Below are 25,388 nucleotides of genomic sequence, written 5' to 3'. Positions count from 1 at the left end.
GTTTATTCAGACTTAAGCATTATACTATTATCAAGGAAGTAAACTATGCTTCAGAGACAGCTCAAAAAGGGGCTGTGTCAAATACTGTACAAGATATCAAAACCAAACTTAAAAAATATATAGATTTATAGAAACAAGGTTCATGAATCTTTTTAAAATCTTGACAAAATTCAGTCTTCTGTATTTTTCTCTGGCTCACCCGATTTTACCTCCAACCTTAAAGCTAAGGCTTTATGATCATTCAGGCTTTCTTCACTCCTCTGCTTCAGAGGTTAACCCCTCCACATGTGATCTTGGTCTTCACTCTTTAGGGAATTTTTGCCCACAAATAAATGCACTGTTCCTTATGTTGGAGACAAAATAACCAACTATTCCCAATCTTATGATCTCAATAATTTCTCTTAGTAACATACTTCTAGAAAAGAGGCAACAACTCACTATATGGACATACTTGCCATCTCTTTCATGATCCAACCCACTGCATTTAAGCTTCTATATCTTCCCCTCCTTTGCACTAATGGTATCTCCTCTAAGGTTACCAACAGCCTTTTTGCAAATCTAATGGCAGTAATATTTTTTTCACTATAAAGAAAGGTTATAGTTAAACATTATCATAGGTTCTAACTCTACAGAATTTTAAATATTACTTGTGAAACTATTATATAAGACATCATTTAAAAATATATAACCATAGGAAATATAATCACCAATAATTATAAACACTTAAAATATATTTGGCGCTTATTATATGTCAAATGCTCTAACTGCCTCTGTTCTAACTGCCTCACACATATCGAATCATTTGCTCCTCACAATAACCGAGGAAAGTATTGTTTTCCCTGTTTTATACACAAGAAGCCACGCAATGAGAAGCTGTTTATCCAAGGTCACATGGTAGCAGAGCCAAGATATGAATTGAGTATATTTCTACAGCCTATACTTAATCTCTGTATTACAAGTAAGCTTTCTCTGGTTAAGAGAACTACAAAAAAACAAGCATTATAAAAACGCATAATTTTATTACTTTCAATTTGTTTTTTTAATCACAATGAAATAACTAAACACACAGCTTTACAAAAATAAATTTTTATTAAAAGCAGTAGAGTCTGAGCAGGAAGACAGTACAAAGAATGTAAACAATGTAAACATCACTACATTCAGCTCAGCCTGATTGAATGCGGAAAGACAACTCTAAATGCTCTACATGTCCTTACTAACAAGATACATTAATTCTATTTTACACAGACAACAAACACGCTCTAATTTTGATTAGGCAAAAGTATTTTATCGAAGTCGATCCCAGCGCCAAATACTGGCATCATCACAAACAGCTATAAGAATGCTGCTATCCCTGCTAAAACTGGTTTGTCGAATAGCAGCACCACATTTATGATGAGTCAGTGTTGTACATCTGGGGAAAAAACATGACAACAGGTTAAAGACCACACATAACATCGTCAGTGTCTACCCTAAAACAGTGGATTAGAAAATAAGCAGATGTTCTAAGCCAAACAAAAAGCATTTAAAACCAGGATATACTTCACTAAAAGCTCAGTCTTACATTTTATAAAATGTGGATATATTTTAAGTTCAACAGGCACTACATAGTTTGTATAAAAAGAGAACTTGTCACCAAGGTACTCGGGAAAAACAAAAATTTATTGGAATAAAAAAGAATGACTAACTTGGAAAGTAGTAAATGTTAAAAATGACTTAAGGATGGCACTGCAAATATAAATTATCTTCTCTACATTGGCATATAATTGTGGAGAAAAGGGCTGAAATTTTGAACAGAAATTTCTAAATACTTACTTAGCTTTATGAGGATCTTCTACTTCTAAATCCCAAACATAAAGTTTGCCAACTTGATTGCCCAATGCAAGCATCTGTATAAACATATTTTTAAAAACATTAAATTAATAAAATTACCAGGTTCTAGGTAATTCGAGGAATCCTCAGACATCTTTCTTATTTCAGAAAAAGCTCAGTTCTAGTCTCTGTACTCTTGACTATTTCTGTGGGTCTTATACTCCTGATTTGTAAACAGAGATAAGAGCAATTAATACATCACAAGTGTCTCGAGCAAATAAGAAGACATTTTGCAAACTTATGAAGGGCTTTACAAATTTACATTGTTGGCATGGTACTTACTTTTTCTTCTGCCTTCAAGAATTACAGCAAAAGCTGTGGAAAGCTCTTCCCAAGTTTTCTTACAGAAATAAATACCCGGGTAATTTGTTACTACAAAATCCTAACAATAGATTTATTTTTTAGGTAGTATTTTATCTATCTTCGATTCTGAACTTTTCTCTAGGAAAAAGTTATATACATAGATTAAAAATCTAATTACTAAAACATTAAGTCTTATTAATGTTATGATAATGTTTATGTTATGGAAGATAAATACCTCATTTCCACCATTGATACCCAACTGCCAATTTCATTTAAAGTAAGCACTGCAGATCATATGTAGAGCCACAAAAGTAGAATGAGTAACATCAAAGGGCAAAGTAATCAATACAGAACATCAGGGTAGATTTGTAAAGGAAACAGAACATGGACACAACAGAAAAAGCTAGAATTACAATGGTCTTTCATAAGTGAGATCATTTCAAAATATAAAAGTACGTTGGTACCTTTTGCCAGAAATCCATAGAAAACCTCATGTACCAAATGTCACACTGGCTGTAATCAAATCGCCCAAGAATAGTCACATTAGACTCACTGGGTTTAATTTTATCTATATCATCTTCCATCTTGCCAGGTTTCCAGCACACAATGGCATTTTCACAAGACTGAAACAGAGAGATAAATGAGAAAAAGAAATATTAATGTGGAACTGAATCTTACAAAGTAAAAACAAGGTTCTTCTCTACTATTGTTTTGGAATTCACAGCTCTCAGAACCTGGTTAATTCAGCTATCAAGTACAGCGATGTACATTCATTTATATTTACAGTCAATATCCAGACTTAAGGACAAGAAATCTGATCATCAACAGAATTCGTTGATGCAAAAGAATCACGTTGTCTGGAATATCCATTTTGGAAGCCAACATTTCTCTTCCAAGTTAAACCAAGTTCAGCTCTAGAAACTCTGATACCCAGAGACTTGAAGTGTTTTATACCAAAGGTACAATTACAAACACACATAATTAGAATACATGGCTTTTCATAATCCAGCATTAATCTGGCCCTTACTTCACTAGTTTCATCTTTCCCAATTCAGTTTCCCATTTCGCTTCTAATCACAGGTGGTTTCCTTTACCTTATTAACGATTAATCCTTATCCAGTATCTGTGCCACACAGTAGGTGCTCAACAGGTATCTTAGGAAAGTTAATGAACTCACATAAATGCCCTTAGAACTCAGGTTATAAATAGGACAATCGAAGGCAAGTAAAGCAGTTGTTTAACATAAAGACACTGATATGGGGATAGGATTTGAAATAGGATTCAAAGTTATACTTTTCCTATCCTATAAAATCAAATTTGTATACACACATTTAAGCAGTAAGTGGTAAAGAATACAATGAGAAAAAATTGCAAAACTGTGGACACTATTCATATTACCGTCTAGGTCAGTAGTTTGCCCACTAAGGAACATTTGGCAATGTGCCTGTGCTCTAATGATTAGAGGCCAGAGATGCTACTAAACATCTTATAATGCACAGGAAACCCCCTACAAAAAAGAATTATCTGTCCTAAACAAAACAGCACCAGGATTCAGAAATCCCGGTGTAAGTGAACAGTGCCAACAGTGCCCCCTAGAGTTTTACTGAACAGCCTACATAATATAGTCAAAGGTGTCAGCCCTGTGGGATTCACAGGCATTTGAATAATTTAATGGTATGGCCACTTGAAGATTAGGGAGGAGACAACACATTGTTTTTTCTTCTCTACCTTTTTTATTTAGACTTCTGAAATCCTAGTGCTATATGACATCTGTTATACAAGTTTTTAACTGTAAAGCACCTCAGAAAACACCTAGTGTGATGACTCTTGGCTAAATGCAAAACTGGATCAACAGCCTGTAGAGTTTTCTCGAAAGACTCATCTCAGCCGCTACTGATTCAAAGTCTCTAAGAGAAAGCCAAAGCAGAAGAACTGTAAAACAGCTCTTCAAGTGCTTCTTACTAACCAGTGGTAAAAGTACTACAGTAGTCCCTGGATGGAAAAACTAAAGCCAAGTGATGTAGAAAGATGTTTCCAGAGCCAGTGGATGGCTGCACTTAAAAATCACCTAGAGAGCTTTTTAGAACTACCAATTCCCAGGGCCTTGTCCCAGATTTAGAATTTCTGAAGGTGAGGTCTAGGAAATCTATTTTTCTAATGTTCTCCTAGTGATTCCAACGCAGAGCCAGATTTCAGACTACCAATATATTTCAGTTCCGCCTACCACCTAAAATTCAGAAATCCTTTCCAGTGATCTGATGAAGTTCAAAGAGCAGAAATTTAAAAAAGTTACTGGCTTTTTACTTCTGCTGCCAGAACAATGGAGTAGACATATTTTTCCCTATCCGTCCACTTAAAAGTCTGAGTATCATATATAAAGCAAATATAAGACTCAGAAAGGTAGAGAAAAGGCAAACAAGTTAGAAACCTTGAACATAAACGATAACCGTTGAGTTTCCTGGGTTTTCTTTTGCCTTATGTATTCCAGACTGGATGCAAGAAAAGCCAGCAACTCAGAAATTCTAATGAGTTAAGGCAAGAAAAACAACAAAAGCCTGCTCTTTCTGGCCAAGGGACCAAAAAAAGTGGCAGCCTAGCAAGACAAAATTTTCAGACAACAATGCTCTACTCCAGCCAAACACCCTAGAAAAATCTGTGGCCCCATCTCCATCTGAACCAGCAAAAGCCCAGTGAAAACCCATCCTCAGGTTGTAACAAAGCACCCCAAGTGCCTACCCCATAACTCTCCCCATACCTCTTGTAGCAATGGGGTGACCCTCCTCCTCCTCTCGGGCTAGTGTGGTATCAGAGGAGGCCCAGTAGAGTTAGGACATTCAAAACCACTCGTTGGTAAGGCCACCACCAACTATCCACACTGCTAATGGAGACCACTAGGGGAACAGTAATTAGGCATCCTGGCCCTTCCCAGCTAGGGTGGTATCAGCTGAGGTGTATGGAGAGCCTTACCTCCCATACTCAGCAGTAATGAAGCACCAAACCAAGTCAACCAAGTGAGGAACCTGGACTTCCACCTCGACCTGGCAATCACAACACAATGCGCTTCCCTTCCCCAGCTGAAAAGGTGTTAGAGAAAGCCTGCTTTAAGAGAAGACCTAAATAAGGTCCAGACTCATAATATCCAAAATACTCAGGTTTCATTTAAAAAAATCACTCTTCATACTAAGAACCAGAAATACCAACTTTAAAAAGATAATCAACAGATATCAACACTGACATAACACAGATGTCAGATCTGACATAGATTTAAGTCAGTAATCATAAAAATGCTTCAATGACCATAAACACATGTAAACAGAAAACAAGTCTCAGCAAAGAAAGAGAAGGTATCAAGAACGAACTGGAAGTTTTAGAACTAAAAAATACTATTATAACTCAAATAAAAAACTCAGTTGATGGGCTCAATACCAAAAGAGGAGAGGGTCAAAAGTCAGTAAATTTAAAGAAAGTACAATAGAAATTACCCAATCTGGCCAAGTGCAGTGGCTCATACCTGTATTCCCAGTACTTTGAGAGGCCAAGGCGGGCAGATCACCTGAGGTTGGGAGTTTAAGATCAGCCTGACCAACATGGAGAAACCCCATTTCTTCTAAAAATACAAAATTAGCCAGGCGTGATGCCGAATGCCTGTAATCCCAGCTGCTCAGGAGGCTGAGGCAGGAGAATCTCCTGAACCTGGGAGGCGGAGGTTGTGGTGAGCTGAGATTGCGCTATTGCACTCCAGCCTTAGCAAGAAAAGAGAAGAAAAGGGAAGAAAAGGGAAGGAAGGAAGGGAAGAAGGAAGGAATTACCCAATCTGAACAAAAAAGAGAAAAAAGACAGTCCTAAGGACCAAACAAAAGAAGAGAAGAGGAGAGAAGAGAAGAGAAGAGAAGGAAGGAATTATCCAATCTGAATAAAAAAGAGAGAAAGACAGTCCTAGGGACCAAACAAAAGATCTAACATTCATATAATCAGAATCCCAAAATACGGGAAGACAGCAGGGCTGAAAAAGAGTTTAAATAATGGTTGAAAACTTTCCAAACCTGGGACAAAACATAAATCTATTACAGATTCAAGAATGTCAGCGAACCCCAAACAAGATAAACCCAAAGAAATCCACATAAAGTCATATTACACTCAAACCTCAAACTAAATATAATCATGCTCAATTTGAAAACCAAAGGCAAAGAAAAAATCCTGAAAGCTGTAAGAACATCTTACTTACAGGGGACAAACAATTCCAATGACAGTAAATTTCTCATCGGAAATTATGGAGGCCCAGTAGAGTTAGGATATTTTGCTCCAAAGATGGAGCAAAACATTTGTCAAATGTTGAATGAAAATAACTGTGAAGCCAGGATCATATATTCGGTGAATATATCCCTCAGGAATAAAGAAGAAATGAGGCCATGCTCAGATAAAGAAAAACTAGGAGAATCTGTTAACAGCAGACCTGCTCTAAAACAATGGCTAAAGGAAGTTTTCGAAACAGAAAATTAATGAGATTTGAAATTTATCAGTAAGGAATAACAACAGAAAATGCAAAATGAGTTAATACAATGCTCTCCTTTTCCTCTTGGGTTTTCTAAATTATGTTTGATGGTTGAAGCAAAAAAAAAAAACAACTGATATAGTTCTCAAATATAAATAAATATTTAAGACAATTATAAATGGAGAAGAACACAGTGATGTAAAGGGAAGGAAGCATTCTAAATTTCACTCAAATTGGTAACAATGCCAGCTGGGTGCAGTGGCTTGTGCCTATAATCTCAGGGCTTTGGGAGGCTAACACAGGGGAATCACTTGAGGCCAGGAGTTTAAGACCAGCCTGAGCAACACAGCAAAATCCCCACCTCTACAAACATTAGATTGGCTAAGCATACTGTTGCATGTCTGTAGTCCTAGCTACTTGGGAGGCTGAGGCAGGAAGACTGCTTGAGCCCAGGAGTTTGAGGCTTCAGAGAGCTACAACTGTCTGAAGGGACTGTCATGGGATTGTGCCACTGCACTCCAGGCTGGGTGACTGAGGGAGATTTTGTTTCTGGAGAAAAAAAAAAAAATTGTAAAATGCTGATGATATACAGTAAACTAATGAGTTACTATAGATAAATTGGAATTCTAAAAACTGTTCATGTAACCCAGGAGGTTAGGGGGAAAAAAACTGAGAGAAATGAAAAAGACAAAAAGAAAAATGACAGACTTAAAACAATAACTGATATTAAGGCTTAAATATGAATGGTCTAAATACACCAACTAAAAGAAACAGAGTAGATTAAAAAAATGTATGACCCAACTAATATCATCTATAAGAAACTTACTCAATTATAATAAACATAGATTAAAAGTTTGAAAAAGATTATATAATGATGAAAGAGTCAACTCCAAAGACATAGGAATACTAAATGTGAATGTACCAACATTCACATGAACTGCAAAACATGACAGAACTGAAAGGAGAAACAGAAAAATCTACATTGTAGCTAAAGATTTTAACACCCGTCTCTCAATGGTTGATAAAACAGTAGACAGAACAAACAAGGATATAGAAGAATTCAACATCATCAACCAAGAGTATCTAATAAACACTTATATAACACTCCACCCAACAGAATACACATTCTTTTCAAGCTCCCATCAAACATATCTAAGATAGAGCCATAAAATAAATTCTCAAAAATCTAAGCTGCATCTTAAGAAACTGGTAAAAGTTGAGCAAAATAAACCAACAGCAAACAAAAGAGAAGACATCAATAACATTTACAAAAAACAACAACAACAACAACAAGCTGGTTCTCTGAAAAGATCAATAAAATTCAGAAACCTCTAGCAAGACTGACCAAGACCCTGTCTCAAAAAAGAAAAAAAGAAAGAAACATGGGTTATCACTAGAGACCCAGCAGATATTGAAAGGATAATAAGGGGATACTACAAACAACTCTGTACACATAGATTTTACCTTAGATGGGATCTACCAATTCCTCAAACAGCACAAACTATTACAGCTTACCCAATATGACCCAATATGAAGGTAGTTAATTTGAATAGCCCTGTAACTATCCAGTTAATGGACTTCATTATAAAGTAACATTAGCCAGGCAGTGGCTCACACCTGTAATCCCAGCACTTTGGGAGGCCAAGGCTGGCAGATCACTTGAGGCCAGGAGTTCGAGACCAGGCTGGCCAACATGGTGAAACCTCATCTCTACTAAAAAATACAAGCTGGGCGTGGGACATGCCTGTAAGCCCAGCTACTCAGAAGGCTGAGGCAAGAGAATCGCTTGAACCCAGGAGGCAGGGGTTGCAGTGAGCAGAACTCATGCCACTGCACTCCAGCCTGGGCAACAGAGCAAGACTGTCTGAAAAAAACAAAAAGTAACGCTAATTTTGCACAATCTCTTCCTGAAAATGGGAAACAGATCATTTGACAATTCATTTTATAAAGCCAGTATTGCTAATATCAAAACCATAAAAAACAGTACCAAAGAAAGAGTTCAGACCAGTATCACACCTCATGAATACAGACACATAAATCCTTAACAAAATATTAGCAAACACAACTCAGCAATACACAAAAAAATTACACAGGATAATCAAGTAGAATGTATTCCAGGGTTCCAAGGCTGGATCAATATTCAGAAAACCAATCAATATAATCCACTACATTAGCAGGCAACAGAAGAAAAACCACATGATTATATAAACTGATGAAGAAAAGGCATTTGACAAAACACAATTCATGAAAAAGCTCTCAAAAATTTAGGAACAAGAAACAGTTCTCAACTTTCCCAACTTGATAGAGAATATCTACCCAAAAAAAAAAAAAAAAAAAAAAAGACCGACAAGTCAAGTCAAGAATATCTGTTCTTAACACTGCTATTCAACATAGGACTTAAAGTTCACCAGTGCGATAAGGCAAAAAAAAAAAAAAGAAAAGGCATATAGATTACAAAGGAAGAAATAAAACTGTCCTTATTTGCAGATCACAAGATAGTCTACAGAGAAAAATCACAAAACACACCCTGAATAAGTAGTCTAGTTAGGTCACAGGATTCAAGATCAATATGGAAAAATCAATTGTATTTCTATATATTTGTTATGAACACAAAAAAATGGAAATTAAAAATATAAAACAATGTATAATTGCTAAAAAATACTTAGGTATAAATCTAATAGCAAAAACAGGACTCATATGCTAAAAACTATAAAATGCTGATGATCAAAGTCAAAGAAGATGTAAATAAATGAAGAGACATAACAGTCGTGGATTAGAAGACTCAGCACAATGATATTAATTTCTCCTCAAAATTATATATACAGGTTTAATACAATTCCAGTCAAAACCTCCTTCTCCTCAAAAAAACTCCCAGCAAGACTTTTATAAATGTAGAAAAGATTATTCTAAAATTTATACAGAAAGGCAAAGGAATTAAAATAGCTAAAAACAATTATGAAAAAAAATAAGGGTAGGAGAAATCGATCAGATTTCAAGAATAATTATAGAGCTACAATGTAGTACTAGTGGAGGGACAGATATACAGATCAATGAAACAACAGGGAAAACAGAAACAGCCCCACTTAAGTGCAGCCAAACAATTTCTGACAGAGGTGCAAAAGTAATTCAATGGTGGAAGAATAGTCTTTCAACAAATGCTGATGGAACAACTGAGTATCTATAGGGGAAAAATGAACTTCAACCTAAATCTCACACCTTCATAAGGAAATCAACTCAAAATGGATTATACATTTAATGTAACACATAGCAGTATAAAACTTTTACAAGAGAACTAGAAACGACCAAAATGTCCTGCCACAGATAGTTAAATAAACTATGGTAATCCATATCATGGAATACTACTCAGCAATAAAAAAGGAGAACTACTGATACAGGCAATAATCTGGATGGATCTCAAGGGTCTGAGTGGAAAAAAACAATCTTAAAAGGTCCCAGACTGTACCATTCTTGAAATGACAAGGTCTATGGCTTCATAAGGAGCTTTAGGGTCTATGGCTTGATAAGGAGTTCTTAGGCACAACATCAAAAGCATAATCCATAAAATAATTTTTAAAAATCAATATACTGGATTTAATAAAAATTAAAAATTATTTGCTCTGAGAAAGACCCTGTTAGGATGAAAAGACAAGCTACAGACTGAAAGGAAATATTTACAAACTATGTATCTGATATAGGATTCATATTTAGAATATATTCAAAACTCAACAGTTAAAAACAACAAAAAAAAAACCAATCCAATTAGAAAATGAGCAAAAGATATGAAGAGACATCACCAAAAAGGATATACGAATGGTAAATAAGCACATGAAAAAGATGTTCAACATCACTAGCCATCAGGGAAATGCAAATTAAGACCATGATGAGATATCACTACACACCTATCAGAACAGCTAAAATAAAAAATAATGACAATACCAAATGCTGGCGAAGATTCGGAGACACTGGATCTCTCATACATTGCTGGTGGGAATGTAAAATGGCACGGCCACTCTGGAAAATAGTTTGGCAGTTTCTTAAAAAACTAAACAAACTTAACCATGACCCAGCAATTGCCCTCCTAGGCATTCACCCAGAGAAATGAAAACTTAAGTCCACACAAAAACCTGTACACAACTGTTCACTAGCAGCTTTACTTGCAATAGCCCAAAACTGGAAATGACCAAAATGCCCTACCATAGATAGTTAAATAAACTATGGTAATCCATACCATGGAATACTACTCAGCAATAAAAAAGGAGAACTACTGATACAGGCAACAACTTGGATAGATCTCAAGGATTTGAGTGGAAAAAAAAATCTTAAAAGGTCCCAAACTGTACTATTCTTGAAATGACAAAATTCACGTGATAAAATGACATTAACACTATACACACACATTGTACCAGTGTCAATTTTCTGGATTTGATATTGTATTACAGTTGTGTAACATATAACCTTTGGATTCTGGGCAAAGATCATATGGGACCTCTCTGCACAATCTTTGAAACTTCCTATGAATCAAATTATTTGAAGGTCAAAAGTTTAAAGAAAAAAGAAAAAAACAGTTTACACATAAAGCCAAGAAAAAAGTAAATCAGGCTCTGCCCAAGAAAATGTGAAGTAGCCTGAAATTCACATCAAGAAAAGAAACTGGACAGCAATTTTACCAAATTTAATAATCCTAAATGTTCTTGTTACATCACCAATAGCTTCTCTAAATTATCAGCTAAAAAAAAAATACAGACACACATACACACACACACACACACACACACACACACACAAACACACACATAGATGGCCCCTAACTTACAATGGTCTGATTTACAATTTTTCAACTTTACCTTAATGGTACAAAACAGTTGCAATTTTGAGGTACTTGGAATTTTGAATTCTGATCTTTTCCTGGGCTAGCAGTATGTGAGATATTCAACACTTTATTTAAAAGAGACTTTGTGTTAGCTAATTTTGCCTAACTGTAGGCTAATTCTGAGCACATTTAAGGTAGGCTGGGCTAAGCTATGATATTCAGTAGGTTACGTATATTAAATGCATTTTCAACTTATGATGGGTTTATCAGGATGTAATCCCATCATAAGTCAAGAAGCAACTGTTTAAATCCATCAACAGTAGTAGGGGTTGGCAAACTGTAGCCCATAAGCCAACTCCAGCCACCTGTTTTTGTAAATAAAATTTTACTAAAATAGTCACAGAGATACAAAAAAACAAAAGACAACTCTGTTGGCTACTGGTTATCTTGTAACAATACTGAATATTAGAGAACACTATCACCTTACAAAACTACTCATCTTACTGGAGCACAAAGAATCATGATTCAATGACATATTTTATCCTTAAAACAAGTTTCTAAATATATCAAAATATGAGACTTTAAAATAAAGGCAATTTCCCATCTGCCATTCAATTTACTAAACTACATAAACTGCTCCCTACCAAGTTCCAACACACACACACACACACACACACACACACACACACACACACGATGGAAGTACAGCTTAACTGCAGTTACCATACCTTAGAAAGTATCAAATCGCCTAACCATCGCACACAATCAACATAATTCCTATGTATGTCTCTGGTAGAAAAATCAGGAAAATGGATTTTCTGAGAAATAAATGGCCTGAAGGAAGAATGGAAATGTAAAAAGTTAAAAGAAAAAATTATAGTAGAATCATACTCGTTTTCATTTTTGGATTTATAAAACTTGGAAAAACAGAATGTAAGACTATTAATTACTCTGTGTTCCTCCATAAATGACCACCTTATCTATTTATTGAAAGCTAAAGTCTCATTCCACTTTTATTTTTTTCCATTATCAATTATTCAAGTTTATTTTCATCCTATGATAGATACTTCATTTATAAACATTGTAGTTTCCTGCCTTTAACTATATTTAACCCAAAATTAATCACTTCAATTCTGGGTATCCTAACCAATAATAAAGACCTGATCAGTTTCTCACAGAAAATATACTAAGCTACCTACTCAGAACTTAAAATTAAGCACTAATAGTCTATGAAAGTCAACTTATCTACACTAGTTGAAAAAAGAGTCGTCTTTCCAGCAACAACTAAACATCATTCCAAAATCTGCTGAAGATAAGTCTAGATGAGAGTCCTGCCTTGAGCAATAAATTCTGAAAATGATACCTTACGGGAATTTAAAATTTCTTAGATGGGGCTAGGTGCAGTGGCTCATGCCTGTAAGGCCAAGGTGGGTGGATCATCTGAGGTCAGGAGTTCGAGACCAGCCTAGCCAACATGGTGAAACCCCATCTCTACTAAAAATAAAATTGGCTGGGCGTGGTGGCAGGCACCGGTAATCCCAGCTACTCAGGAGGCTGAGACAGGAGACTCACTTGAACCCGGGAGGCGGAGGTTGCAGTGAGCCAAGATCACACCACTGGACTCTAGCCTGGACAACAAGAGTGAAACTCCATCTCAAAAAAAAATAAACATGTAAGCCAGGCACGGTGGCTCATGCCTGTAATCCCAACACTTTGGGAGGACGTGGTGGGCAGATCACCTGAGGTTGGGAGTTCGAGACCAGCCTGACCAACATAGACAAACCTCATCACTACTAAAAATACAAAATTAGCCGGGCATGGTGGCACATGCCTGCAATCCCAACTACTCAGCAGGCTGAGGCAAGAAAATTGCTTGAACCCAAGAGGTAGAGGTTGTAGTGAGCCAAGATCATGCCATTGCAGTCCAGCCTGGGCAACAAGAAAGAAAAACTCCGTCTCAAAAAAAACCATAAATAAATAAAATAAAATTTCCCAGGACTTTTCCAAATAATTTCTGTATTTAGGAAACTAACTGGCACCACTGTTTTTATCAGAGATATTTGTGACAATAAACAAAACAAGCTACTATTAATTCTGGAGTTATTTAATTAACAGTATACTTAACATTCCTAATCCACTCAGTTTTAAATCTGAAATAACTGTATAATATGCCATGAGTTAGTTGTCTTAGGCAATTCTTATGTCCTCTCTACCTTTTCCCTCAGATATGTAAAAAGAACACTGGACTGCATCAACTCAAAAAAATCCTTCCAATTCAAATTCTGGAATATTTGTTAAAACATTGAAATGTTATTGGTGATCTGATATACATTCTTAACTCTGCTATAATTAATTGCTTTTTATCCAAGTACATAATATAATTGTAAGGCCAAACCTCTCTCAAAGAAAAAACCAGCATAACTGTTATTTTTTGAAAACTGTGAAATACAGTTTTTATTTATTCCAGACATCTAGAAAATAACCTAAAAATATAAATTTAACGTTGTACTACTAGCTCCTGGCATTTTAAAGGAGAAACTTAAAACTTGCAATAATTCTTAAAGGGCACTTAGGTCTGATGAATGTTAGTGCACTGAAATATCTACTGATGCTTACAAATTTAAAAATCTATTAACAATCTGGCTTGATAACCAGAAAATGAACTCTAGCTTTTTGCCAAAACAAAAGTACCAACAAAGTTAACATGCAGACATACAATGTTTATAGTGAAAGTGTAATGACAGCCTGATAAGATTCTAAAGACAGTTAGTGCATTAAGAATTGAGACATTTCAAAAATACATTAAGAAAACTACCAAAATTCCCCAACCTACAGTACCATGAAGCGAGGCTCCTGCATTTGAATTCTCTCCATTTAATGAAGTGAGATGATTCAGAGAAAAGCACTATCATGAATTACAGCTAAGAACTCCATTTTTAAAACTGTAGTTTACCATCTTGAATTCGAGTTATCGTTTAAAAAAAAGTTAATATAACATTATTCTAAAGTGTCCTTTACTCTCCCTAGTCCATAATAAGCTTAAGTGATTTAAAACTTTTACCTTTATAACTTAAAAGGTCAAGCATATGCATACCAAAATAAATAAAATGTGCTACTAAGTTAAGATGACAACACAATTTAAAGGGGATTTTGAAAATTAAGCCACAAACACTGCAAATAAAGGACTTCTTAAAGGGTTTTCATGGAATTTTATGGTATGTAAATTCTGCCCTAAAGTTAAAAGAAGGTCTTCTAAACTCAATGTTGGGGGCTTATATAGCAATTTTGGGGGGAAAATAAAATATATATTCAACAGCACAACATGGCAAATTGTTTTAAATACCACAGTAGTTACCTGTTAGTTTTATTTGGGTTATAATCATAAGATTCCTTAATTGCATTCATCATTCTCTTTGAATTGATCCTCCAAAGTTTAAGAGAGTGATCCATACCACAGGACATTATTTTTTCACCCAAAAGATCATAATCCTGTATATAAAATGAAAAAGCTATATATAAATTACAGTTCCAAATTATATTTCTCCAATTTCCACCTGATGTGCAACATAGTGAAAACTTTATTTCAAATCAAATACAAACTACATTTTGGGTTTCATCTAAATAGGCCATAAATCAGAGTTTACTACTTTCAAGATTTACAGCCTTAGTTTGTCACCACTGGAATATATGAGCATTTACAATGTGTAAATCAAGAAAAAATTACTTAAACTTAATTTTATCTAATCAAATACACTTAAATATTTTTCTTATTTTGAAGGTAAATTGAACACTAAGGTAAAATAATTATTCTATCACACAAAGAGCTGAATAGTGATAGTACTTTTCTTGTCCAACCCTGACCAACCAATGAAACTGACATCTGCATGTGAAAATACATGAATCCTTAAAGAGCTGACACTGTGTGCAAAAGGCACATAATGAGGAAAGAAAATCTCACAGCTATCCAACTATTAGTGAACGCTGTATTACACAGACGAGCTACATACTGTTTGCTGTTCTCATTCTAAGAAATGACAGTAGAGAGTTCTATTGAAGGAGTATATTTTCCTTACTAACCTAGATATTATATGTTAATCCAACCTTTGAATTATGAGCACCACTTTCGAAGAGCCTAAGAACTTTAGACTTGATGTTTATTGAATTCACAGATGTGCTACTTCTATTTACCTCAATGTCAACAGCAAGAAGACATCCTTAGAGACAATACCGCTCATTTGGAGTTCTTAGTAACAGTTCACTTGGCTTTTATACACATAAAGCCAGATGCAGAATGCTACTGCAACTTTTAGAAAATCCAAGTTAACAGGGAATTCCAAGGAAGGTATGGGTCTCACAAAGGAATCCAAACTCCAACACAGGAATATTTTAGTACCTTCAATTAAAATGCTACATGCTGTAAAATATGGTGCCCCTTTACATAGTTTAATGAAAAAAAAAACTAAGAGGTGTGAAATTACTTAAGGAATCAAATGAGCTAAACATGGAACAGAAGCTAAAATAATGTTAAAATCTGAAACCTGAATAAAACACTTGTATAAAAGACCAATGGATTATAATACATCAATATAAAGGTGGTATTTGTTTATCTTTAAACAAAATTAACTATTGGTCTTGCATTATACCATGCCACCCAAAGAGTGAAAACAAGTTACCTAAAACACTGTGAGCATAATAAAACACTGCAAAAAAGCAGAAAACTTATGTTTCAACTTCAAAGTAAAGATGGAAAAGCTCCTTAATGGCTACATAAATTTTTTTTCTTTAATAACTGAGAAACAGCAAAACAAACATTAACTTGGTGATTTTAGATTAAGAGGAAAGGAGCAAGATCATACTACTCTCATGAGAATCCAGGGACTGGTATAAAGTGCAAGTAATTTTAAAAATAGATAAATATAGTCTTGTTTTATTCCTTCATCCGGAGAATTAAAATCTTATATGTCAAATATAAGTGAATGTCTGCCTAACAAGCTGTATGAAATAAGCATGCTTTCTTATTATAAGGAAAGAGTCCCATGAAGACTGTTCACAGCTAAGTAAACCTGAAAGTCACTGCCCTGCAGTTTTCAACTTACAGCACTTAGAACTTCATCTCTGTGCCCTTCTACGCCTCCAAATATTGCCACCAGAGTGTCCGTTTGGATATTCCATAATCGTAAAGCATGATCTAGTATAAACATACAAAAATTAGATGAATGTTCTTTATTTACTATCAACTTTCAACATCTTGTGAAAGAAAAACTACTAAAGTCTAGATGTAAGCTATGCACCGTAAAGCCTAAAAATGGAATCCATACTACATAGCATCTTAAAATATTTACATTACATATAGAATTAGTTAGGTAAGTGCTATACTTTGAATAGGTCCCCCCAAGAGCATGTGCTAGAAAGTCAATTCCCAGTGCAATAGTGGTGTGAGCTGGGGCCGAATGGGAAGTATTTAGATCATGAGGGCTCTATGCTCACAAATGGATTAATAATGATTATAAAGGGGCCTGAGGCTATAAATTCAATCTCTTGCTTCCTCACACCCTCTCCTGCCCTTTTGTGATAAGACGATTCAGTATGAAGGCCCTCACCAGATGCCGGCACCACGTTCTTGGACTTCCCAGTCTCCACATCATGAGCCAAATAAATTTTTGTTCATTATAAATCACCCAGCCAGACACAGTGGCTCACGCTTGTAAACCCAGCACTTCAGAAGGCCAAGATGGGAGAACTGCTTGAGCCCAGGAGTTTGAGACTAGTCCTAGCAATACAGCAAGACCCTATCTCAACAAAAAAAATTTAAAAATTAGTCAAGCCTGAGCAACAAGAAAAGAAAGAATGAATCCATTAGTCACCTAGTGTGTAGTATTCTGTTATAGCAGCATAAAATAGACTGAGACAGAATGGTGGTACTGAGAAATGGGACTATGCTATAAATACCTGAAAATGTGAAAAAGACTTTGGAACTGGGTAATGAGGAGAGGCTAGAAGAATCTGGAGGAGCAGGCTAGAAAAACCCTGAATTGTTGTGAATGGAGCACTGACACTAATTCCAGTGAGGGCTAAAAAGAAGACAAGAGCTACAGGGAGAGCCTTTATCTTCTTAGGGATTACTTAAGTGGTTGTAATCAGAATGTTGGTAAAATAATGAATAGTAAACACCATTCAGTGCGGTCTCAGACAGAAATAAGAAGGTACTGGAAAATGGAGTAAAAGCTATCCTTGTTGGCAGGGTATGATGGCTCATGCCTATAATCCCAGCACTTTGAGGCTGAGGCAGAAGGATCTACTTGAGGCCAGGAATTCGAGACCAGCCTGGGCAACAAAGTGAGACCCCATCCCTACAAAAAATAAATTAGCCAAATGTGGTGGCATGTACCTGTAGTCCTAGCTATTTGGGGAGCTAAGGCAAGAGGATCACTGGAGCCTAGGAGTTCTGGATGCAGTGAACTAAGGTCACGCCACAGTGCACTCCAGCCTGGGTGACATAGACCAACCCTGTCTTTAGTTAGCCAGGTGTGGTGGTGTGCACCTGTAGTCCCAGCTACTCGGGAGGCTGATGTGGAAGGATAGCCTAAGCCCAGAAGGCAGAGGTTGTACCACTGCACTCCAGGCTGGGTGACAAGAGTGAGACCTTGCCTCAAAAAAATTAAGTCAAGCAATAAATAAAAGCCATCCTTGCCATACATTTGTGAAGAACTTGGCAGGACTGTGTCCATGTCCTACAACTTTGAGAAAGGCAGAATTTAACAGCAATGAATCCAATAGCTGGCAGAAGAAATATTTGAGCATCAAGGCATTCACAGTGATGCATGGCTTCTTCTGGCTGCTTACCATAAAATGAGAGAGAAATGATCTAAAGGTGAAATTTATAATTAAAAAGGAAAGCACAACAGAAAAATCTGTAAACTCTCAGACTGGCCATGTAAAGAATAAAAAAGCAGGCTGGGTGTGGTGCCTCACATCTGTCATCCCAATGCTCTGGAAGGCTGAGGTGGGAGGATCATCTGAGCCCAGAAGTTCAAGACCAGCCTGGGCAACATAGCAAGTCCCTGTCTCTTCAAAAAACATATAAAATAGAAAAGCATGTTTGGGAGAGAATATTAAGAATGTGGCCAGGTGACTAATTGTTAAGGAGATTAATAGGGAATAGAAGCCAGGGTCTATTCACCAAGACAATGGGATAATGACCCCAAAGGCACTTCAGAGATCTTCAAGACATAGCTAGGACCTTGAGGGCAAGGTTTCCAGAGTAGCACCTGTGGGACCCCTACATTCACTGTCCAGGGCCATCTCAGCACTTTCTCTCCCTCTATTCCAATGCAGTCCTCTGTGGTCACCCCAGGTTAGCTTGAGGGATCTCAGGTGTGGCTCAGGCCATAGCTTCTAAAGGTACAAAGAGCAAATCTTGGCAGTGTCCACATAGTGTTAAGTCTGCAGATGCAGAGAATATAGGAACTGCGGAGGCAGGGCTTCCTCTATCTAGATTTCAAAAGACATCACAAAGAGCCTGGAGTTCCAGGCAGAAACTTTTTATAAGGGCAGAGCCACCAAATAGTTCCCACTACAGCAATACCTGGTGAAGCCAGAGGGGAAAAGCCATCCCTCAAATCCCAGAACTGCTGAGCTACCAGGGCACACTGCCAGCCTTCGAGAGTTGCAGGCACCCAACTTCAACTCGTAAGATGCTATGTGGGCTGCACTTGGCAAACCATAAAGATGGGGCTGCCCAAGGCCTTTGGGGCCCAAACCCCACACCCAGCATGCCCAGAAGGCAAAACATGGAGTCAAGGAAGATTATTCTGGTGCCTTGATTTAATCTGGTTTGTTCTCTTGGGCTTTGGACTTACTTGGGACCAGTTACCCTTATTCTTGCCCATCTCTCCTTTCTGGAAGGTAATGTCTATCTATGCTTATCCCACTGCTATATTTTGGAAGTAGATAAGTTGCCTGATTTCTCAGACTCACAGATGGAGAATTTAACTCAGGAGGAATCCTGCCTGAGTTTCACCCATATCCCTGACTTGATGCCAGTAAGAGTTATGACTTTTGGGGTTTTTGGATGTAATGAATGTATTTTAAATGTGAGGATCTGAATTTTGGGGGCTAGAGGCAGAATACTCTAGCTTAAATGAGCCCCCAAAAAGCATGCTGGGAAACGTAATCCCCAATGCAGCAGTTTTGGGAGATGGGACCTAATGAGAGGCATTTAGGTCATGAGAATGCCAACCTTATGAATGGATTAATTCTAGTTATAAAAAGGCTTCAAGTTCAATTTCTTGTTTTTACTCTCTAATGCCTGATTAAAATGGAATAAGACACAGCCGGGCGTGGTGGTGTGTGCCTGTAGTCCCAGCTACTCAGGAGGCTGAGGCAGGAGAATTGCTTGAACTAGGCAGTCGAAGGTTGCAGTGAGCTAGTATCATGTCACTGCACTCCATCCTGGGTGATAGAGTGGACTCCGTCTCAAAAACATAAAATAAAACAAAATGGACTAAGACAGTAAGTCAAGAAATATTTATGTGGTCTGAAAAAATATTTTGAGTATATTTATCTCAAATAACTTTCTTTAAATAACCTAATTTGATGGAAATACACTTTTGAGATAAGAAAATACACATTTGAAATAACTAATTTTATGCCACAGAAAAAGATATTAGCTTTTCCCTTCACCACACTCACATTAACAAATTAAAGGGGACTGCGATTTATATGATGTTTACAATAAGCCCAAAATATAACTACATATATTATGCACAATTTTATAGAATGATAGTCCTTCTTCAAAAATTATACAGCTATAATGTGAGCAACGTTATATTAAACATTAATAAAGAATGTACAGCAGACCAGGTGCAGTAGCTCACACCTGTAATCCCAGCACTCTGGAAGGCCAAGGTGTGAGGATCACTCGAGGCCAAGAATTTGAGACCAGGTTAAGCAACATAACGAAACCATTATCTCTACAAAAATTTTTTAAATATTAGCCAGGCTGCTGGGCGCGGTGGCTCACGCCTGTAATCCCAGCATTTTGGGAGGCCAAGACGGCCAGATCACAAGCTCAGGAGTTCAAGACCAGCCTGACCAACATGGTGAAACCCCATCTCTTAAAAAAAAAAAAAAAAAAAATTAGCCAGGCATGATGATGTGCACATGTAGTCCCAGCTACTCACAAGACTGAGGTGGGAATATTGCTTGAGACCAGGAATTCAAGGCTGCAACGAGCTGTGATTACACCACTCTACTATAGCCTGGTTGACAGAGTTAGATCCTGTCTCTAAAACAGTATTAAAAAAAAAAAAAAAGTATGTAAAGAATGTTCATTCTGTCTGTAAATATTAATACATCACATAATACCAAGAGGTAGTAATACATGTAAAAATTAGTGCTATAAAAATGATTCCTTGATTTCAATTTTATACAAGCTTTTGTATGGACATGTTATTTCTCTTGGAATACATAGGTACACCCCCACCCACACACCCCTAGGAGATTTTATATATATATATATATGTAAACACACCTAGGATTGGTGACTCCAACATTCTGAGGAACTGCCAGATTGTTTTTCAAAGTAGTTACATTTTACATTCCCACCGGCAGTGTCTAAGAGGGCTCTGCTGATTCCTTCCTGTGCCAATCAATACTTGTTATTATCTAAGGTTTTTATTATAGCCACCCTAAGTAGGTGTGAAGTGGTATCTCACTGTGGTTTTGATTTGTATTTCCTTAATGATTAATATGTTAAACATCTTTTCATGTGCTCAGTGGCCATCTGTGTATATACTCTGAAGAAATGCCATTCAGAATTTTTGGCCATTTTTAAATTGGGCTGTCTTTCTATCGTTGAGCAGTAAAAATTCTTGATACAAGTCCCTTATTAGCTGGGAATCATGGCCTATGCCTGTAATCCCAGCATTTTAGGAGGCCAAGGCAGGAGGACTGCTTAAGGCCAGGAGTTTGAGACCGGTCTGGGTAACACAGCAAGACTTCGCCTCTACAAAAACATTTTTTAAAAAGTTAGCCAGGTGTGGCCAGGCACGGTGGCTCATGCCTATAATCCCAACACTTTGGGAGGCTGAGGCAGGTAGATCACCTGAGATCAGGAGTTTGAGACCAGCTCTGGCCAACGTGGCAAAATCCCGTCTCTATTAAAACTAGAAAAACTGGCTGGGCGCAGTGGCTCACGCCTGTAATCCCAGCACTTTGGGAGGCCGAGGCGGGTGGATCACGAGGTCAAGAGATCGAGACCATCCTGGTCAACATGGTGAAACCCCGTCTCTACTAATACAAAAAATTAGCTGGGCATGGTGGCACGTGCCTGTAATCCCAGCTACTCAGGAGGCTGAGGCAGGAGAATTGCCTGAACCGAGGAGGTGGAGGTTGCGGTGAGCCGAGATTGCGCCATTGCACTCCAGCCTGGGTAATGAGCGAAACTCCGTCTCAAAAAAAAAAAAAAAAGAAAAACTTAGCCAGGCATGGTGGTGGGCACCTGTAATCCCACATACTCAGGAGGCTAAGGCAGGAGAATCACTTGAACCCAGGAGGCAGAAGCTGCAGTTAGCAGAGATCAAGCCATTGCACTCCAGCCTAGGTGACAAAGTGAGACTGTCTCAAAAAAAAAAAGAAAGACAAAAGAAAAAACATTGTGATATTTAGAACAAGTGAGGCACTATGGCCTATACACTTGTACAGAAATACCTGAGACCCAATTAGTGTTATCAAGAGACAAGAAACAGTAATCAGCTCTTCCTAGAGGTAGTGATTTCCAAAGTTAAGCTTTGGTAGTTATAAAAAAATGACACTGAAACTTTTACATAAGACAAACTTTCACGTAAGAGTTTTAATTTAAGGACATCATTTAATCTGAGTAGATTGCAGGGGAGAATACAGGTTTGACAAGCCTAAGAAAATAACAATCTTGTAAGTAGAAATGGAAAGAGAAAGGCAATCAAAAACAATGTGAAAAATAAGATCATCCTAATTCATTTCAGAGAGCTCAGAAATTAGATAATATCTAAACCCACAATAAATTTATAATGCCTATGAAGGCATAAGGAACAATGCAGTGCTTTCCCTTCATGGGAAATCAAGTAACTTATCCTGGAGAACTTAGCATTTTTAAGAAATTCTATAGGGAATCCCTTATAAAACAATAGCTTTTTTAAAAAATAAAAAAGCAATATGAATTTTTCTACATAGTATTTATTATTACATGATTGGACAGAATGATCTGGATACGCTAACATAGCCTGGGATTTTCACACTAAAATTTACTGTTATAAAATTATTTTTTAATTTGGCTTTTTATCCCCTTAGAACACTATTTGTCCACACACTGGGGCCTACTGCAGGGTGGAGGGTGGGAGGAGAAAGAGGATCAGGAAAAATAACTAATAGATACTAGACTTGAAATAAAACAGGACTTGTTAACCTAAGTAACAGAAAGGCTCTCTAAAATAAAAGATGTTTATATGGAAATAAAGCACTTCAATGAGAATGCACATGCCAAAGTAAACTGTGTGTGTTTTCAGAGAGGTAAAGGAAAGATAGAGGTTTTTAAAGGAAAAAAATGAGAAGGATTACATAATTGTTTTGAAGTAAGATTCGCCTCAAAATCAGTAGCAAGGGTAATGCCAATCTGAGGATGAATAGGCACTTACTCAGTATTTTCTATATAAGGTTGTGATGGCCTTTGTGCAAGGTTGTGGTTCTTGTGTTTTTTTTGTGAGTTTCTATTATCAGACATACATGCATGTGAACTCTCTTTCCATGGCTTTTCCTATTTGTCAGGGTTTTCTTGACATTAGTGACTCCATCCTAATTCTGACAACTTGCACAGACTAAAGAAACATTTGCTTCTCTTACCTTTACTTACTGACAGGAGAAGATTTGGATCTCTTGGGTGGAATTTCAGCTCATTGATAGCATTTCCATGGCCAACATAGTGCTACAATAAATTTAAAACATTTCAAGTTTCATATCTCAAAATCAGTAAATTCTTTTTAATACATCTTTAGAGAATACAAAAATAGTTTCACTTAAAGTGGTGGTTCTGAACCTTGGCTGCATATTAAAATCACCCAAAAAACTTGAAGTGAAAAGAGAAAAAAAAGAGCCCAGGCACAGTGTGTGGCTCATGTCTTTAATCCAAGCACTTTGGAAAGCTAGGGCAGAATCACTTGAGGCCAGGAGTTCAAGACCAGCCAGGGCAATATAGCAAGACCCTATCTTCACATATGCACACAAAAATTAAAAATTGGCCCCAGCTACTTGAGAGGCTGAGACAGGAGGATCACTTGAGCCCAGGAGACATGGGCTGCAGTGAGCTATAATCATGCCACTATACTCCAACCTGGGCAAAAGAGTGAGAGAGACTCTGTCTCAAAAAAAAAAAAAAAAGCAGAAAAAAAAGATGCAAAACCCCACCTACAGATATTCTAATCGGATTAGCTGAGGCTCCAGTATGTGTAGGGTTTAGAAGATCCTCACATGATTATGATGTGTCCCCAGGGTTAAAAACAGCTGATTGAAGTTGATTTGAAAAATCTGTCTTATCAACTTGCTAGACTTCACCTTTAGGTTTTTTACAAGGTCCCTTTGACAAGGCCCCTGGAGTTTGGATGTCTTGGAAAACTGACTCACTCTTATTGTTCATTTAGAGCCTCTCAAAGCAAAGCATGAAAAGGGTGAAGGAGGGAAATTCTTTAAAAAGAAAACACTATAAATATTAACGTTTTCCCACTTATTCCTTAATTTACATTACTCGAATGTGACAAATCTCAAAAGACTCATCTAAAGAGAACAGTTAAGTACAAATCAAATCAGAAATGTTACATTCATACCATTAGTTTTAAATTTAACATTAAAAGTTTTTTTACAGGTGTGCATTCAAAAGAAGCAGAACTACAACTTAACCAGAAAAACCCACCTTTATACACTGCATTGTTATAGGATTAATTATCCTAATTATGCCTCTAGATCCAGCTACAGCCAGCAGAGGATGGCTTGTATTGCTATCATAGGTCCAGGCACAAGTGTAAAAGTTTTCATCAGCCTATGAAATTCCACAGTTAAGAAATATAATTTGTTTATGAAAAAGAAAGATGTCAATAATTATAATAGAAACTTACACAGAACTGCTAATGTTTTTGACATAAAAGTTCTCGATTTTCCTTATACAACCTTATACAACCAAATTCATACAATGGGGATTTGAGGTCTAAAATCCATAACAAATGATCAAACAAAATTACAGTCTCTCCATTCAATTCTGTTTACTCTTTAACTGTTTGTACAACTCAACTCTGTAGTTGCATTACCGAAATAATTGCAGACAATATACAAACGAATGGGCATGGTTGTGTTCCAACAAAACTTTACTAAAAACAGGTGGCCAGCCTGCAAGCTGCAGTTTGTTAACCTCTGCTCTATTCCAATACTATAAATATCTAAATAAAAACAATTCAGTTTTCCACTTTTTTCTTTGTGAGATATTCTCAATACAACACAGGTCAAATTTCAGTATCTTTTAGAGAAGACTGAAGGTCCCTGCCTTGTCTTGTTCGCTAAGTTTTTCAAAGGGATCTGGAAAACACATCTTATTACTTAGCTTTTACTGCTCTAACTCTAGGCTTTTCAAATTTTTCCGTTTCTTTATGACCCTGTTTTGCAATATTTTATTTCCTAAACTACACTTTTTTTTTTCTTCCTAGGCTTTGTTGATCAAATACTTGGAATGACTGCCAGTCACAATCCAAGTTCATCATTATAACTACAATTAAATGATATATTCTAGGCAAGGTCGAAGAAAAAGGTGGTTTTAACCAGTCTTTGCTAACATTTTCTATTACTAGATTTCTAATGCTCCTACCTCTCTAGACATCTGCATCCAACCAGCACATC

At 36.8% G+C, this 25,388-nt stretch overlaps 1 protein-coding gene across 3 annotated transcripts in view; it reads right to left on the bottom strand.

Moving 5' to 3' along the window:
* Positions 1 to 1,070: 1,070 nt before the first annotated feature.
* The window catches only part of EED (embryonic ectoderm development), a 35,805-nt gene continuing 11,487 nt past the window's right edge, over positions 1,071 to 25,388 (bottom strand). The window contains exons 5-13 of one of the 3 annotated variants that reach the window (XM_012469485.2): positions 24,415 to 24,540; positions 23,352 to 23,433; positions 16,571 to 16,662; positions 14,830 to 14,963; positions 12,203 to 12,308; positions 10,601 to 10,675; positions 2,637 to 2,795; positions 1,813 to 1,886; positions 1,071 to 1,411 (exon numbers count right to left, since the gene is read on the bottom strand). In XM_012469485.2, coding sequence (XP_012324908.1) covers positions 1,285 to 1,411; positions 1,813 to 1,886; positions 2,637 to 2,795; positions 10,601 to 10,675; positions 12,203 to 12,308; positions 14,830 to 14,963; positions 16,571 to 16,662; positions 23,352 to 23,433; positions 24,415 to 24,540 — 975 coding nt within the window. In that variant the 3' untranslated portion in view covers positions 1,071 to 1,284. Of the gene's footprint in view, positions 1,412 to 1,808; positions 1,887 to 2,636; positions 2,796 to 10,600; positions 10,676 to 12,202; positions 12,309 to 14,829; positions 14,964 to 16,570; positions 16,663 to 23,351; positions 23,434 to 24,414; positions 24,541 to 25,388 lie in introns of those variants that run through there. The other 2 variants (XM_012469486.2, XM_064365380.1) reach the window with 2 other exon arrangements.

The sequence above is a fragment of the Aotus nancymaae genome, unplaced genomic scaffold (genome assembly GCF_030222135.1).
Source record: "Aotus nancymaae isolate 86718 unplaced genomic scaffold, 86718_ANA_hifiasm-v0.15.2.pri h1tg000059l, whole genome shotgun sequence".
Classification (NCBI taxonomy): Eukaryota; Metazoa; Chordata; class Mammalia; order Primates; family Aotidae; genus Aotus; species Aotus nancymaae.
Note: the sequence above shows the minus strand (reverse complement) of the source record. Positions and strands in the feature narration are given on the sequence as shown.